This window comes from Pseudophryne corroboree, chromosome 11, assembly GCF_028390025.1.
Source record: "Pseudophryne corroboree isolate aPseCor3 chromosome 11, aPseCor3.hap2, whole genome shotgun sequence".
Lineage (NCBI taxonomy): Eukaryota > Metazoa > Chordata > Amphibia > Anura > Myobatrachidae > Pseudophryne > Pseudophryne corroboree.
In genome coordinates, this window is record NC_086454.1 from 311614435 (window position 1) to 311632285 (window position 17851).

General features: G+C 44.6%; 1 protein-coding gene across 1 annotated transcript in view; it reads left to right on the forward strand.

Moving 5' to 3' along the window:
* The window catches only part of LOC134969576 (fatty acyl-CoA hydrolase precursor, medium chain-like), a 52367-nt gene that overhangs the window by 18069 nt on the left and 16447 nt on the right, over window positions 1-17851 (forward strand). Inside the window, exon 7 of the mRNA XM_063945621.1 lies at window positions 1426-1521. Coding sequence (XP_063801691.1) covers window positions 1426-1521 — 96 coding nt within the window. The remainder of the gene's footprint in view (window positions 1-1425; window positions 1522-17851) is intronic.

Genomic DNA, 17851 nt, shown 5'->3' on the forward strand with positions numbered 1-17851 from the left:
GAAGCTTCACCATAATTCTCAGGGGTAGTCCTTATAGGATGATGTGTTGTACGGCAAGAAACCATAAATGTGTCGCCAATACTTATAGCTAGAGACCTAGAATGTAAATAGAGACCGTTAACAACTGCAGACCGATTGAACGGCTGATGATGATGATAAGAGGAGAGACTGCAGTAGTTTAGTGACCAGAGTTCTATGGGCTACAAACGGTTCTAGCAGAAAGATTGAAACACTTAATGAAATCTGTAATATCTGAGAAATGTTTTCTGGAATACTAGTACTGGAGAAAACTCCCTTCATCTGTAATCATATACTGTGTCAGCAGGCATTTTACACAAGTGTTACACACTGCAACAAACATTGCCAACAACAAAGCAGAAGGAGCTGGGACCCGCTAGTGAAGGCTTTGAGGGTCACCTGTTGCTAAGCATGGCGGATATTTGCTGGTGTGCTGAGTTGTACACATATGTTTGTTCATGTCTATGGGAGCCCGGGTCAGAGCTAGATTTCATGTTTATGGGAGCCCGGGTCATAGCTAGAGGTTATATTTATGGGAGCCTGGGTCATAGCTAGAGTTCATGTTTATGGGAGCCTGGGTCATAGCTAGGGTTCATGTGTATGGAAGCCTTGGTCATAGCTAGAGTTCATGTGTATGGAAGACTTGGTCATAGTTAGAGTTCAGGTTTATGGAAGCCTGGGTCATGGCTAAAGGTCATGTTTATGGGAGCCTGGGTAACAGCTAGAGGTTATATTTATGGGAGCCTGGGTCATAGCTAGAGTTCATGTGTATGGAAGCCTTGGTCATAGCTAGAGGTCTTGTTTATGGGAGCCCGTGTCATAGCTAGAGTTCATGTGTATAGGAGCCTGGGTCATAGCTAGAGGTTATATTTAAGGGAGCCCGGGTCATAGCTAGAGTTCATATGTATGGAAGCCAGGGTCATGGCTAGAGTTCATGTGTATGGGAGCCCGGGTCATAGCTAGGTGGGAGCCTGGGTCATAGCTAGAGGTCATGTTTATGGGAGCCTGGGTCATAGCTAGAGTTCATGTGTGTGGGAGCACGGGTCATAACTAGAGTTCATGTGTGTGGGAGCCTGGGTCAGTGCTATAGCTCATGTTTATGGTCTTTGTTTATATCATATATTTAGATTTTAAAATTAGTTTCAAAACATTTTTGATACAGTAATAGCAGTGTAATAGTATCTGGTGATACACAAAAAATAATAACTGTGGAGCATAACAATACCTGAGGAAATACAGTGCACTGGTCATTATATACCGAAATATTACATAGTTTCAGTTTGGGACATTATATGGCGAACACATTTTGAGCACTATTATTTCTTATCAACACCTTTGTTACTTTTTTAAATGTTTTGATTTACACAGAGGATCCTAAATTTCCTTATCTGCTTGTCCACACTGTAGGCGGTGGTTAATATCTCTGGTTGCCATCCTGACGCTGTGGTAGAATGTTTGAAGAAGAAAACCGCAGAGGAGATCCTGACGATATCTTCGGCCATGGTAACGTTTTATTGTCCATTTGGGAGGAATGTGCAGAATTAAGAGGGAATGTTTTGTTTACACTTCTAAAAGCTAAATAGCAGGATGCATTATAATGAATGACAAATGTTGTGGCATCAATGCAGAAAGCGTATTCTCTATAGTGATGTGCACTTGAAATTTTTCGGGTTTTGTGTTTTGGTTTTGGGTTCGGTTCCGCGGCCGTGTTTTGGGTTCGACCGCGTTTTGGCAAAACCTCACCGAATTTTTTTTGTTGGATTCGGGTGTGTTTTGGATTCGGGTGTTTTTTTTAAAAAAACACTAAAAAACAGCTTAAATCATAGAATTTGGGGGTCATTTTGATCCCAAAGTATTATTAACCTCAAAAACCATAATTTACACTCATTTTCAGTCTATTCTGAATACCTCACACCTCACAATATTATTTTTAGTCCTAAAATTTGCACCTAGGTCGCTGGATGACTAAGCTAAGCGACCCTAGTGGCCGACACAAACACCTGGCCCATCTAGGAATGGCACTGCAGTGTCACGCAGGATGTCCCTTCCAAAAAACCCTCCCCAAGCAGCACATGACGCAAAGAAAAAAAGAGGCGCAATGAGGTAGCTGTGTGAGTAAGATATGCGACCCTAGTGGCCGACACAAACACCGGGCCCATCTAGGAGTGGCACTGCAGTGTCACGCAGGATGTCCCTTCCAAAAAACCCTCCCCAAACAGCACATGACGCAAAGAAAAAAAGAGGCGCAATGAGGTAGCTGTGTGAGTAAGATAAGCGACCCTAGTGGCCGACACAAACACCGGGCCCATCTAGGAGTGGCACTGCAGTGTCACGCAGGATGGCCCTTCCAAAAAACCCTCCCCAAACAGCACATGACGCAAAGAAAAAAAGAGGCGCAATGAGGTAGCTGTGTGAGTAAGATAAGCGACCCTAGTGGCCGACACAAACACCGGGCCCATCTAGGAGTGGCACTGCAGTGTCACGCAGGATGGCCCTTCCAAAAAACCCTCCCCAAACAGCACATGACGCAAAGAAAAAAAGAGGCGCAATGAGGTAGCTGTGTGAGTAAGATAAGCGACCCTAGTGGCCGACACAAACACCGGGCCCATCTAGGAGTGGCACTGCAGTGTCACGCAGGATGGCCCTTCCAAAAAACCCTCCCCAAACAGCACATGACGCAAAGAAAAAAAGAGGCGCAATGAGGTAGCTGTGTGAGTAAGATAAGCGACCCTAGTGGCCGACACAAACACCGGGCCCATCTAGGAGTGGCACTGCAGTGTCACGCAGGATGGCCCTTCCAAAAAACCCTCCCCAAACAGCACATGACGCAAAGAAAAAAAGAGGCGCAATGAGGTAGCTGTGTGAGTAAGATAAGCGACCCTAGTGGCCGACACAAACACCGGGCCCATCTAGGAGTGGCACTGCAGTGTCACGCAGGATGGCCCTTCCAAAAAACCCTCCCCAAACAGCACATGACGCAAAGAAAAAAAGAGGCGCAATGAGGTAGCTGTGTGAGTAAGATAAGCGACCCTAGTGGCCGACACAAACACCGGGCCCATCTAGGAGTGGCACTGCAGTGTCACGCAGGATGGCCCTTCCAAAAAACCCTCCCCAAACAGCACATGATGCAAAGAAAAAAAGAGGCGCAATGAGGTAGCTGTGTGAGTAAGATAAGCGACCCTAGTGGCCGACACAAACACCGGGCCCATCTAGGAGTGGCACTGCAGTGTCACGCAGGATGGCCCTTCCAAAAAACCCTCCCCAAACAGCACATGACGCAAAGAAAAAAAGAGGCGCAATGAGGTAGCTGTGTGAGTAAGATAAGCGACCCTAGTGGCCGACACAAACACCGGGCCCATCTAGGAGTGGCACTGCAGTGTCACGCAGGATGGCCCTTCCAAAAAACCCTCCCCAAACAGCACATGACGCAAAGAAAAAAAGAGGCGCAATGAGGTAGCTGTGTGAGTAAGATAAGCGACCCTAGTGGCCGACACAAACACCGGGCCCATCTAGGAGTGGCACTGCAGTGTCACGCAGGATGGCCCTTCCAAAAAACCCTCCCCAAACAGCACATGACGCAAAGAAAAAAAGAGGCGCAATGAGGTAGCTGTGTGAGTAAGATAAGCGACCCTAGTGGCCGACACAAACACCGGGCCCATCTAGGAGTGGCACTGCAGTGTCACGCAGGATGGCCCTTCCAAAAAACCCTCCCCAAACAGCACATGACGCAAAGAAAAAAAGAGGCGCAATGAGGTAGCTGTGTGAGTAAGATAAGCGACCCTAGTGGCCGACACAAACACCGGGCCCATCTAGGAGTGGCACTGCAGTGTCACGCAGGATGGCCCTTCCAAAAAACATTCCACAAACAGCACATGACGCAAAGAAAAATTAAAGAAAAAAGAGGTGCAAGATGGAATTGTCCTTGGGCCCTCCCACCCACCCTTATGTTGTATAAACAGGACATGCACACTTTAACCAACCCATCATTTCAGTGACAGGGTCTGCCACACGACTGTGACTGAAATGACGGGTTGGTTTGGACCCCCACCAAAAAAGAAGCAATTAATCTCTCCTTGCACAAACTGGCTCTACAGAGGCAAGATGTCCACCTCATCATCATCCTCCGATATATCACCGTGTACATCCCCCTCCTCACAGATTATCAATTCGTCCCCACTGGAATCCACCATCTCAGCTCCCTGTGTACTTTGTGGAGGCAATTGCTGCTGGTCAATGTCTCCACGGAGGAATTGATTATAATTCATTTTAATGAACATCATCTTCTCCACATTTTCTGGATGTAACCTCGTACGCCGATTGCTGACAAGGTGAGCGGCGGCACTAAACACTCTTTCGGAGTACACACTTGTGGGAGGGCAACTTAGGTAGAATAAAGCCAGTTTGTGCAAGGGCCTCCAAATTGCCTCTTTTTCCTGCCAGTATAAGTACGGACTGTTGGTATAGTGCGATGGATCGATACCATAGGTGTGCAGTGGGGAGCCTTAGATAAAGTATTACCTCAGGAGTTACCTTGTATACAGACAGAACGAGACTTGAGATGTATATCTTGTTTATATAGTACTGAAATAGCAGGATCAATACAACAGGTTTCAGTATCATCAGCTTATCTCCTTCTCCCTCAGAGACTCTTCTAGAATAACACATGTGAGGTAAAACAAACAAGTACATAACATATGCAACAGACAAACACTACATCTCTGTAACTATACAGCGCCATCTGCTGCCCCTGTACGGTAACTACATGCATATAAACGAAACCATAGTCTGTTGTCCATATTTCAACACCCCTTCTCAACAGACTGGGTTTCTTCAGTTAGACCCATCTTTGACGTAAGTCTCCAATGTCTCTCTCTGGTAAGAGGCTTAGTCATGATATCAGCTGTCATATCTTCTGTTGGGCAATAGTTCAACTCTATAAGACCTTGTTCCTGTAGATCCCTCAGGAAGTGATGCTTGACATCAATGTGCTTGGTTCTTGGGTTCACTCTTTCTGTTTGTGCTAATGCAATGCATCCTTGATTATCCTCATATATCTTGATAGGTTCTTCTTGAGGCATTCCTAGGTCTGATAGTAGTTGCATTAACCATACCACTTCTTGACTGGCGTGAGCTGCTGCAATATATTCAGCTTCTGTAGAAGATAGTGCTACGGTAGACTGCTTCTTGCTTGTCCAGCTGATTAATCCTTCTCCAATAGAGAATAGATATCCACTTGTGGATTTTCTGTCACTTGTGTCTCCAGCCCAATCTGCGTCAACATATCCTGTTAACTTGTGACTTGTGTTTGCTGAGAGCTTAAGCTTCTTGTTAATCGTTCCCTTTAAGTAACGAATTACCCTCTTAACTGCGTTCCAATCCATCTTTGTTGGTTTTGAGACTTTTCTGCTTAAAATCCCGACTGCTGTGGAGATATCTGGTCTGGTGACGGTTGCAATGTATAGCAATTTTCCTATGGCTTTTCTGTATAGATGGTTATTCTCTAACAGGTTGCTCTGATCATTTGGTTCCTTTTCATAACTTGTCTCCATAGGAGTGCTTGCTGTCTTTGCATCTTGTATACCAAATTCCTCAATGGTTTCCTGAATTTTGTATTTCTGACTTAGTGTGAATGTTCCATCACCTTCTCTTGAGATTTGCATTCCCAAGTAATGCGTTATGTGGCCGAGGTCTTTTGTTTCAAACTGACGGTTTAGTTCTTGTAACAATTCAACTTCGTCCCCTTCTTGTTCGAAACAAACTAGCAAATCGTCCACGTAAATTAATATATAGAACCATCTTCCCTCTATCAACTTTGTATAGAGACATGGGTCTGCTTTGCTTCTGATGAATCCCTTTTCTGTCAGAACTCCATTTATCTTTGTATTCCATGCTCTTGCTGCTTGTTTAAGACCATATATACTTTTGTTCAGTTTACATACGTGATCTGGGTTCTGAGAGTTCACGAAGCCTGGTGGTTGTTCCATGTATATATCTTCCTTTAGTTCACCATGTAGGAAAGCCGTCTTTACATCGAAATGTTTCACTTTCATACCCTTTATGGCTGCTGTTAGGAGTAAGGTTCTAATGGTAGTGTGCTTCACAACTGGAGCAAACGTTTCATCATAATCTTCTCCAAATTTCTGTGAATATCCTTTAGCAACTTCTTCTCGTGATGCAGGTTCTTGCATGTTAATGGCTTTTGCTTTGTAAGATAAACGTGTAGGTGCTTTTCCCTTATTTTCTCTTGAAGAGCATCTCACACCCTCGGATGCACTCTCATGAGTGTCGCTGGTATTTGTCTTGTGTTGTACTTCAACTTCTTGAGTGATCACTACTTCATCTGTTTCTTTGGATTCAGTGCTTTCTTCTTCTTCAGTAGAGTCTACTGGAGTTATGACATCATCTCGTGTTTCTTCTATGAATGTCACACTGTTGCTTATAACTACTTTTCCAGTTCTTGGATTTAAGATTCTGTAGCCTTTTGAATGTTCACTATAGCCGACTAGAACTCCCTCTTCTGCTCGGTTCTGCAACTTGCTTAGTTTTTCAGCAGGAATGTAAACGAAGGCTCTGCATCCAAAAACTCTAATGTGCTTTAAGCTGGGTTTCTTACCGTGCCACAGCTCATATGGTGTCTTCCTTACTGCTTTGGAAAGTAGTCTGTTTTGAAGATAGGTGACTGTTGCTGCTGCTTCACCCCAATATTTATCAGGTAGTCCTGAATCTGTAAGCATGCACCTTATCATTTCTGTTAGTGATCTGTTTTTCCTCTCAGATACGCCATTTTGCTCTGGTGTATATGGTACTGTCTTCTGATGCTCAATACCGAGTCCTCTTAAGTACCGTTCTATTTTCTGTCCTGTGAACTCGCCTCCATTGTCGCTGCGTAGAGTTAGCATATTCCTCTTGAACCTGTTTCTGGTCATGTTCACATAGTCTTGCAGCTTTTCAAAGACTTCATCTTTACTTTTTATTAGATAAGTGACTGTGAACCTGGAGTAGTCATCAATGAATGTCAGCATATACCTTTTGTCTCCTACGGTTCGCGTTTTCATAGGTCCGCATACATCACTATGTACCAGGTCTAGTGGTCTGGAAGCTCTGGTTTCACTTTTCTTAGGTATTGTTGTCCTTGTCGCTTTCGCTTTTATGCAGCATTGACACTTCATCATTTCTGAACAGTCTGACACTTTGAGATCCCTGGCTAGGTCTCTCTTCTGCATTTCCTTTATGCAATCTGGGTGTCTGTGTCCTAATCTTCTATGCCACTTGTGAATACAGTCAGCGTGTTTCTGTGTACTCAGCTTTGCCTGCTGTGCTGCGATATCCAGACAGTATAAATGTTCTTTTATTCTGGCTGTAGCTAGTGTTTCTCTTCCGTTTTGGATAAAACACTTATTATTCTGAAACTTTACAGTAAGTCCTTTTTCTACTAGATTCTTTACTGATAGCAGTGCTCCCTGACAATGCTAAATTCCTTTTGTCGTAATTATAACCCTTTATGAAGTCTAAGAACACTGTACGCTGTTTGCTTAAGAAGTACCGTAATGGTACGCTAGTTGCGTAACGATCGCTCAGCCGTAGGCGAGACGCTCAAGCGTCACGTTCGCTCACGGCCCAGTGATCACAGGACACGTTATTGGCTATGACTAGAGTAATGATTCGCTATGGCGTAGCATACGCTCGAGACCACGAGGAGGTCACCAGCGGCGCAGACGCTCACAACGCTATACCTTAATGTTTAAACCTTATACCAATGAAATACACAGAATAACTTAATGTGAATACAGGGTGTAAGTGCAACCTTGTGTAACCTGACTAACTACAAAGCTGCTTGAGCGTCACCGACGCTCAAGTGAACACTTAATACTATAGAAAATACACAGATACTGGTTTAGGTTCCAAAGCCTATTAACTGTATTATATCTAATATATTTGTAAAAGGGGATAACAGTACAAATGATACACTACAATATAACAGAGACTTCCTAACCACAGAACTAAACAATAAATACAAAAAGACAATACTACACTGACCTAAATGCAATACAATACAATACTATCTAATACAATACAATACTAGCCTAGTCTAGGGGAGATATGAGAGAACAGAACAGGGAGAGAGAGAGAGAGAGAGAGAGAGAGAGAGAGAGAGAGAGAGAGAGAGAGATGAGAGAAATTGGCTCACAGAAAGACAATGATTACGGAGAGAAACTTACGCACAAAGGGTATGATCGCCTGCGCCTCGATATCCAGCTCCCGGCTATCAGCAGATAACCGTTGATGAGAGAGTGAGAGCTGGATGTGGTCGGCCTGCCTATTTATGCCCCACACACAATGCAATCTCCTGGTCCTACAATCCCATTGTCCATTGGCCGAAGGAATTCGGCCCTGCATCATAACAAAAGGTCATAGGGTGATTCATACAGGTGGGCTGTGACGATTTCCAACAGCTCAGGTGGGTGGGAAACTGGGTTTCCCGCCGCATACCTGAGTATGTGTAAATAATAGAAATGGACATAAACTTCTTATGTCCATAACTATTCGCACGAGCGATTAATACGCTCCAAACCAACACCGGAATATTACTAATTAAATACTCTTCCGATGGGTACCAAACACTGCTGTATGATTCCTGTCAGACCCTTCGTACGATACAAAGAGGGATTCCTTTAACCAGGGACCTTCTATTTTAACCAAACTTTCAGAATCTATCAAGGGGACCATGATCTACAAACTACATTAATTGTGAAAATATGTAACGAATGAGTCGCACGCTACGACTACATAAACTCTACCGTAAATACGCATACCGCGCCTGCGAGTGCACGCTATCGCGGGTATGCGCCTTCACGGGAGAGCGTACGCATGCGCAGCGCGGACCAGTGTGCGGTGCAAATATGGCAACGTGCATAGAGACATTTTTCTGACTTTGACAGTCCACCCTTTGGCAGTCAATAATAACTGCCACCTTCTAAAATATTTAAGGAGAAAAATGTAAGTCAGGGGTTAATTGATTTCCATGGTTGGGTAGGGGAGAAGAGTGGAGTAGGTGTGAAGAGGGTATGACCTAGTGAGAAAGCAGAAGCATGTGTGTATGAGTCCATGTTTGGAGGGTCATGTATCATCGTGCCGTACGTGTGGTAAATCAAGCTTCGAGGTATTGCGAAGTATACATTTGAATTCCTTCTTATCCTGTGGTACAGGTCTGTGGATGGGCTGTCAAACTCTACCGAGCTCATTTCGGCTGTGGTTGTAACAAAATGGGGATGCACATTTTAGTTGATGATACATGAATGGGGGAGGTATGTGGTTGCTGCTATCTGTGCCTGTATTCCCTATCGTCTATGTGTGTCGTTACCTGAGGGTTGTAGAGATGAAGATAAAGAACACTTACGAAAAATGCAATGATATTCTATGTCAGGGAAATGTACATCTGTTGTTGAAGTTGTGTTCGGTATCTGTTGAGAGTCGTCTTCTTTGCGCTGTATTGCTCCTTAGGCATGAGCAACAAGCTTTGTCAGTGCCATCAGATTTACAAAAAATGTTGGGCTAGCGTGAGTTTAAAAGTACTAGGGAAACTGGGGATCCATGGCAAAGTTCATCAAGTGTCCATATTTAAAGTTGTCAAATCTTCTTCTTTGGTCAATCCGTTGTCTGTATACATCTCGTCTCGTCAGCTTCCTCGTCCAAGGGGGTCTTTGTATCTGGGAGAAAAGCAGAAAAACAGGTGAAAGAAACGGACCGTATAATCGCATTTTCATCACATTCTGGTTTCTATCATTGGGTCATAAATCAAATCCAGGTTAATTACAGTTTCCTCGCTCCTCAAGCTCATCACTTTTGTACTTTGTTTGCACCTCATTAAAGCCTGCCCGCATCTAAATATCAATCCAATCGATATAACAACACCCAAGATACATAGGAGAAACTTTCCAACATCCATTATGACTCCTTGAGCCCAGTCTCCTAAACCGGAGAACCAATTTCGCGGGTTCAACCATGACACCCAACCAGTCAGCTCATTACCTACAGCAGCAAGGGTGAGATTGTGTTTTCGACGAAATTCCCACTTCAATTGGAGAATATCGTCCATCTTTTGGTCTATGACCTCTACCGGATCCTCGGTGCTATTTGTGATATACGTGCAACACTTTATGCCGTACTGTGTTGCCAATGTAACACAATATCCGCCTGTTACTGCTGTAAGATAATTAAGAACCATCCTATGCTGAACTAGTTCTGTTTTGTAAGCTTGAAGTTCTCTTCCAGTGTATCTAAACGTGTCATCATACATTTCAGTGATATTATCTAACAAATTGGCGAGTGCGGAAATGTATCTATAATTCATCACACCTCGAGCGGTGCGAGTGAAATCTAACGCTACCAGAACCTGAATCCCGGTGGATTCATGGATAAGATCAGAGGCCGGATGCTCTAACCTTTCTGACAGTTGTCTTTTAACTCGGTGCTCGTAATGAGTGTGAGTATAAGGAGCTTGGGCACCACGGTGTATGTCCTTCATTTTGTCATGTGTAACAGTCATCACTTCAGGCAATACTTTTCCAATATAACACAATCCTTCAGAGTTTGGGGCAAGCCACTTGTACGCCTTTCTCCCGCATATGAAATATGCATCATCGGGGAGAACATAAGGGACGGAGAAGGACATGACCATGTTACAAACCTTCCAGGTGAAATCTCCTGACCCTAATTCTTCCATCTGCTTAATGCACGTATCAGTTTGTACGATATGTGCACAGTATCCTGGTGATACCTCTCCAACTCTAGTAATCCTATTTCCTAAGGTATATCGATACCGGAAAGATTTTCCTCTACTGGCTATGTGGCGTACGAGCTCTGTATCTGTAGGCATTCTATCTGCTCTGTGTGAAAAGGTCATGGTAAGGTTGCTCCATGACACTTCCCAATTTCCCGGTTTTCTGGGATTGGAGATGTTAAAACATATGAGGGACCTATCCACATGGTATTGGTGGAGCTTCAAACTAGGAGGGCTGGAGATGTTAAACCTCCGATCCACCGGTCTCCCACCACTTAGCTCAAGTACCTCCCCTAACGTTAAAGGAAATGGTACTAGCCCTGATTTGCTGTGACCCTGAGGTACTTGAGAGCATACCCAACAATCTGTTTGGTTTAACACGTTACCCACTAAGGAGTGATAGTCACTCAATGGATGCCGGTCCATATGGATATTAAAACTAGATTGGCATTTCTTTATGCATCCATCTTCAACCAGATTATCACAGAGCCTACAGATACAATTTTCTTCAGCTAACAATCCATCACAATTTCTTCTATCGGATCGTTTTCTGATACTCGCCTTTGCTTGTTGGTTTGGTTGATCTTGGAAAACTACGCCTCCATCATCATAATCGGAACCCATTCCAGAACCTCTTTCGACCTCTATGGTACTCTCGCCGGAACAGACTGCTCTGGTCAACATCATGGTTAACATCAAAATCCGGATCACAGTCTCTTGGGGCAAGTCCATCTTTGAGGAGGAAATAGAGAAGAATGAGAAGGGGGAAAAAGAAATTTTTAAGGGAGAGGGGCTGGGAAGTGGAGAAAAACAATAAAAGGGAGAGGGGAGTCGACAACTGCTTCCGGTCTTCAAGGCTCAAGTGCCGCCTCAGTCCTCCTGGAACAGACACTCTAGTGATACAACCTCTACCGTCTGTTCCTTATCACGGGACTTCTCTGGATCAGCAACCTTTTTGCAGTGGGATGAATGGACCCAAGTCTCTCTCTCAGCAACCTTCAATGCTGTGGTGCTAGTCAATAAGACCTGGTATGGTCCTTCCCATCTATCAATAAGACAACCTGAGCGTAGAAAATTTCGTATCATTACATAATTCCCAGGTTCAATGTCATGACAATTACTATCTGGTAAATCAGGAATCATCAACTTCAGATTATCATTTTGACTCCTCAACTGCTTACTCATGTTAATCAAGTACTTTACAGTTACTTCATTGTTACATTTCAAATCATCCTGAGGGTTAATCATGACATGCGGTTGTCGACCAAACAAGATTTCAAAAGGAGACAGATTAAGAGGGGACCTGGGAGTGGTTCTGATGCTATACAAAACAATGGGTAAAGCTTCTGGCCACGTCAATCCTGTCTCTGTCATTACTTTACTCAATTTATTTTTAATAGTGCTGTTCACTCTTTCGACCTTCGCACTCGCCTGTGGACGGTACGGAGTGTGCAGCTTACTATCAATTCCCATCAACTTACACATTCCTTGAAAGACATCACCTGTAAAATGGGTACCCCTATCACTTTCAATGATTCTAGGGATACCATATCTACATACAAATTCCTGCACAATTTTCTTAGCTGTAAACATAGCGGTATTTGTAGCTGCTGGAAAAGCTTCGACCCAATTCGAGAAAACATCTATACAAACAAGTACATATTTCAAATTTCGACATGGGGGTAATTGAATGAAGTCAATTTGTATTACCTGGAAAGGGCCGCCGGCAGGTGGGATATGGGATGGTTCTGTAGGTATTGCTTTTCCAATATTCTTTCTCAGACAGGTAAGGCATGACATTGCTCTTTTACCCGCATGAGAGGAGAATCCTGGGGCGCACCAGTATGCTCTTACCAATTTGCACATCCCCTCCTTGCCTAGATGAGTCAGCCCGTGAGCTGCTTCAGCCAGACATGGAAGGTATGCCCTGGGGGCCACTGGTTTACCATGTCCATCCGTCCAGAGCCCTGAGGACTCCTGGCCATATCCCTTTGCCTTCCAGACTGCTCTTTCCTGTGTGGAACACAAATTCTGCATCTCACACAACTTTTGTGTGTTGATGGTATTAAATACCATCAGTTGTGTGGTGTCTGTCTGTATGGGGGTAGCAGCTGCAAGCTTTGCGGCTTCGTCTGCTCGGCTGTTACCAAGGGATACTGGGTCTTGACTATATGTATGTGCTTTACATTTGATAACAGCCACTCTGTCGGGTTCCTGTATCGCTGTTAGAAGCCTTTTTATATGAGCTGCATGCGCTATCGGTGTGCCAGCTGCCGTCATGAAATTTCTGAGCCGCCATAGGGCTCCGAAATCATGTACTACCCCGAAGGTGTATCTGGAATCGGTGTAGATATTGGCTGACTTACCCTTAGCCAATTCACATGCTCTGGTTAGGGCGACCAGTTCAGCAACCTGGGCTGAGTGAGGTGGGCCTAGCGGTTCCGCTTCTATGGTGTCTTGGTCATCTACGACTGCGTATCCAGTACACAAGTCTCCCGAGTCTGACTGTCTGTGACAACTACCGTCCGTGTAGAACGTGAGTTCTGCATCTTCCAGTGGATTGTCACTGTCAGGCCTTGCGGTAAAATTTTGGGTCAAATATTCCATACAATCATGTGTATCTTCCTTTGCATTAAATCCTCCTTCCCCATCACTCTCACCTTCCACCCTTTGTGCCTGACCAGGCACACCTGGGAGAAATGTTGCAGGATTTAATGCACTGCATCTCCTTATGGTGATGTTTACTGGGGCCATTAATGCCAATTCCCATCTTGTAAACCTTGCTGATGAGACGTGTCTGGTTTGGGCAGAATTCAATAAGGCAGATACCGCATGCGGTGTATGGATTGTGAGGTTGTGGCCTAGCACGACATCTTCGCTTTTTGTCACTAGCAATGCTATCGCCGCAACGCTACGCAAGCATGTGGGGAGGGATCGCGCTACCGTGTCTAGCTGAGCGCTGTAATATGCAACTGGCCTGCTGGCATCACCGTGTTTTTGTGTTAGTACACCTGCTGCGCACCCAGCACTTTCTGTTCCGTATAGTTCAAAGGGTTTCCCATAGTCTGGCATACCTAGTGCTGGTGCCTGCGTTAGGCATTGTTTGAGTCTCTCAAATGCTGTTTCGGATTCGTCTGTATGCGAAATCCGATCAGGTTTGTTTGAGGAGACCATTTCCTGCAAAGGTAGCGCCAATATGGAAAACCCTGGGATCCAATTACGGCAATACCCACACATTCCTAGAAACGTCCTGATCTGTTGCTGGGTTTGTGGCAGTGTCATGTCTCTAATGGCTTGGATTCTATCAGCGGTCAGGTGTCTCAGTCCTTGTGTTAGACAGTGTCCCAAATATTTTACCTTAGTTTGGCATAATTGTAACTTGTCTTTGGAAACCTTGTGACCTGTGTCTGAAAGATGAAACAGGAGCTGTTTCGTATCCTTCAGGGAAGCTTCCAATGAATCAGAACACAGTAGTAGATCATCCACGTACTGTATCAACACTGATCCACTCTCCGGTTGGAAAGACTGTAAACAATCATGCAAAGCCTGAGAAAATATACTTGGACTATCTATGAAACCTTGGGGTAACCGAGTCCACGTGTATTGGACTCCTCTGTATGTGAATGCAAACAAATATTGGCTGTCAGGGTGCAGAGGTACCGAAAAGAATGCGGAGCAGAGGTCAATAACAGTGAAAAATTTGGCAGTGGGAGGAATTTGCATTAGGATGACAGCTGGATTAGGCACTACGGGGAACTGACTCTCAACTATTTTGTTAATCCCCCTTAGATCTTGCACTAGCCTGTAACCCCTCCCCCCACTCTTTTTAACAGGGAAGATGGGACTATTTGCTGTGCTGGACGTTCTTACTAGAATGCCCTGTTGTAGCAAGCGCTCTATTACTGGGAAAACTCCTAACTCCACCTCTGGCTTCAGAGGATACTGTGGGATTTTTGGAGCTATCCTACCATCTTTTACTTGTACAACTACTGGAGCTACGTTTGCCATTAATCCAGTGTCCTGTCCATCTTTTGTCCAAAGTGACTCTGGTATCTGAGATGTCATCTCTTCTACTTGGGATGGATTCCTATTTGTCATAATGGAATGTGACATTAATTTTGATGGGGAGTCTAACATGTCTCGTACTTCCTGAGCGTGATTCTCAGGTATGTCCAAGAATACACCTTCAGGAGTACAATAAATGACGCAACCCATTTTACATAGTAAGTCTCTTCCCAGGAGATTAGTTGGTGCCGATGCAGCCAGCAAAAAGGAATGCTTGGTATGCAAAGGCCCTATTGTAATCTCGGCTGGTTTGCTAACAGGGTAGTGCTGGACTACTCCTGTTACTCCCATGGCTGGAATTGTCCTACCAGTGGTTCTCATGCCCACTGTCGAATTTATCACTGACTTGGCCGCCCCTGTGTCTACAAGAAAGTTTAAAGTTTTACCAGCTACATTGATTGCAATCTCTGGTTCGCTTCCAAGACTAGCAATCAACTTAACTGGGTGCAGATTACAGGTATGGCCACACCCCTATTGGGTATGCTGACCTCCCTGAATCCCGCTGGCAGCGACTACTTGTGAGGGAGTTAGCTGGGAACTACCAGAGGCATGCCAATCTCTGTTCGGGGGATATCTTTTTGTTTCCCCTGTATGTGGCTCAAAACTCCGCCTCTGTGGACCCTGCTCCCAATGTCGTGTGTTGTGTTGTTGTCTAGGGGGTTGAAAAGATCTTTGTACATTCTTTGTTCTACATTCTCGTGCAAAGTGTCCCGGTCTGTTACAAGAAAAACATGTTATTACACTTGCCTTACCCACAGGATTCGGTGGTACATACGCAGGCTGCCTTGTGGTCAGCGCCTGTATACTTACGGACATCAACTTATCACTTTGCGATTCCCTGTGCCTAGTGATGTTTCTGTCGTGATCAATAGCAGCCTCTCTCAATGTGGACACTGACAGACCTCGCCAGCATGGTTGCGTGGTCTGTACCCTAGCTTTCAATGTTTCTTTCAAACCATCCATCAGTACAGATACTGCTACTTCTCGATGGTTTGGGTTGGTCTTAATGTCTTCTATACCAGTGTACTTTGCCATTTCTAATAGTGCCCGGTGAAAATATTCTGTTGCCGTTTCGGACTCCTTTTGCTTAATGGAAAATATTTTATTCCATTTAACAACGGCTGGGAAATACTCCTTTAGCTGTAAATTTATCCTTTTTACATTATCCTTGTTGTACACGTCTGTAAGCGGTACATCTTTATCCAATGCACAGTCAGCTAAAAATTGAGTTGCGTCAACATTGGAAGGTAAACAAGCTCTTAGCAGTATCTGCCAATCCTTGTTGTTGGGTTCTACAGTGTTACCTAGATCCCTGATGTATTTTTGGCTAGCAACTAAATCCTTCCTGGGGTCAGGAAATTCGGACACTATTGTTCTTAATTCCATTCTGGAAAATGGAGTGTACATGGCAATGTTCCTTATGGGAGTGGCTCCAGACACATCTGTTTTTCCATTGGGAACTGCTATTACCCTTACAGGAGCAATTCTAACAGCCTCTTCCTGTGTAGATTCTACTGCTTGTTGTGGTACAATTGTTTCAGTGTAGTGCATGGTGCCGTACTTACCCGTTGACACGACCTCACCTATCCCTCCGCTAGGGGCTTTCACTAATCTCGTGGGTGTCGCTGTGCCTACTGTGGTCTCTGCTATGGTGGCTGCAAGAGAGAGAGCTGAAATTGTTGCTGAATCGTCTTCTTGATCACACTCCTGAGGAAGGTTCAAAACAGGGTACATCTTGCACGGGTTAATACTTGCATGAGTTATTTGGTTAACATCATTAACATTTACAAGGTTACTAAGAGTTTTTGTTTTACAACCCAGTGTGTTTCTCTCCGTAATCAACTTCTCTCCTGCAATGTATGGTGGAGGAGGAGCTGTGGCTATCAGCTTCCTGACTGCCCCAGATCCTGCCGCCAGAGCCAAACCTCTCTGTATCTCACCTTCCTGGTGCCATAACTGTAAATAATCATGATGCTGAATTCGTCTCTTTGCTGATTTTACGAGACATATCCTCCTCCTTAAATTTTGTAACACTTCTGGACTAAAGCTACCTATTCTTGGGAATTTGTCCCTGTCTTGTACAGTCATTCTCTCCCATTCATCACATAAAGATTCGGTGTGACTTCCATATTTTTCACACATTACATATCGTGCCGACCCAACTGGTCGGTTCACAGAATCAACCTGAACCAGGGTTGATCGCCCCCTACCTGAGCAACTGGCCCCCATAGTCTGCAGGTGTTGCTTAGTCCTCCTTGGATCTCTGTATCAAGGTTTTCAGCAAGCCTTTTCAGACAACCAAATTACTCCACAGTAGGCCGGCGGTGGCGGTTTACCGAGTACCCCACTCACTCGCCCACCTCGACCAATACGACCTGATCACACCGACGTGGTGCTGGCGTACTCGATACAGGGCCCCTATGGAACCTTCAGTTTACTGGAACATATGAGGGTTACCCGCAGGACACTTACTCTTTCCAGTAAAGGTGGGGTTGTTAGATAGTTCCTGAGTGACCAGCGAACTTCCCTTCCAAAAATAAATAATTACACAAATCACGTCAGAATGTACAAATAGCGTTTGTGACCACTTTACTCTAATGGTATTAGGTCAGATTACTAACTACTGCACACAATTACGTGTGGTCCAATCGTTCAGTACACAAGCACTACTTGTTATGTACTGAAAGATCAATGGAATCGATGTTTCCGGCCGCGATTCCTTCAGCAAGAGCTTGTATGGCCTATATGGGTTCTGCACCAACACCCCAGGCGTTGTGCCACTGGACTTTTATAGCGGACCTTTTACCTTACGACCTCCTGGTCTTGTTACCTTATGACCTCCTGGTCTTGTTACCTTATGACCTCCTGGTCTTGTTACCTTATGGTCCGCTATACTCTAATGCTCAAATATTATTTAACCAGGGATGCCTCCCTAGCCACCGTATATGTCACTTACACGTATGTCCCTTGACGAGTACCCGGCTTTCC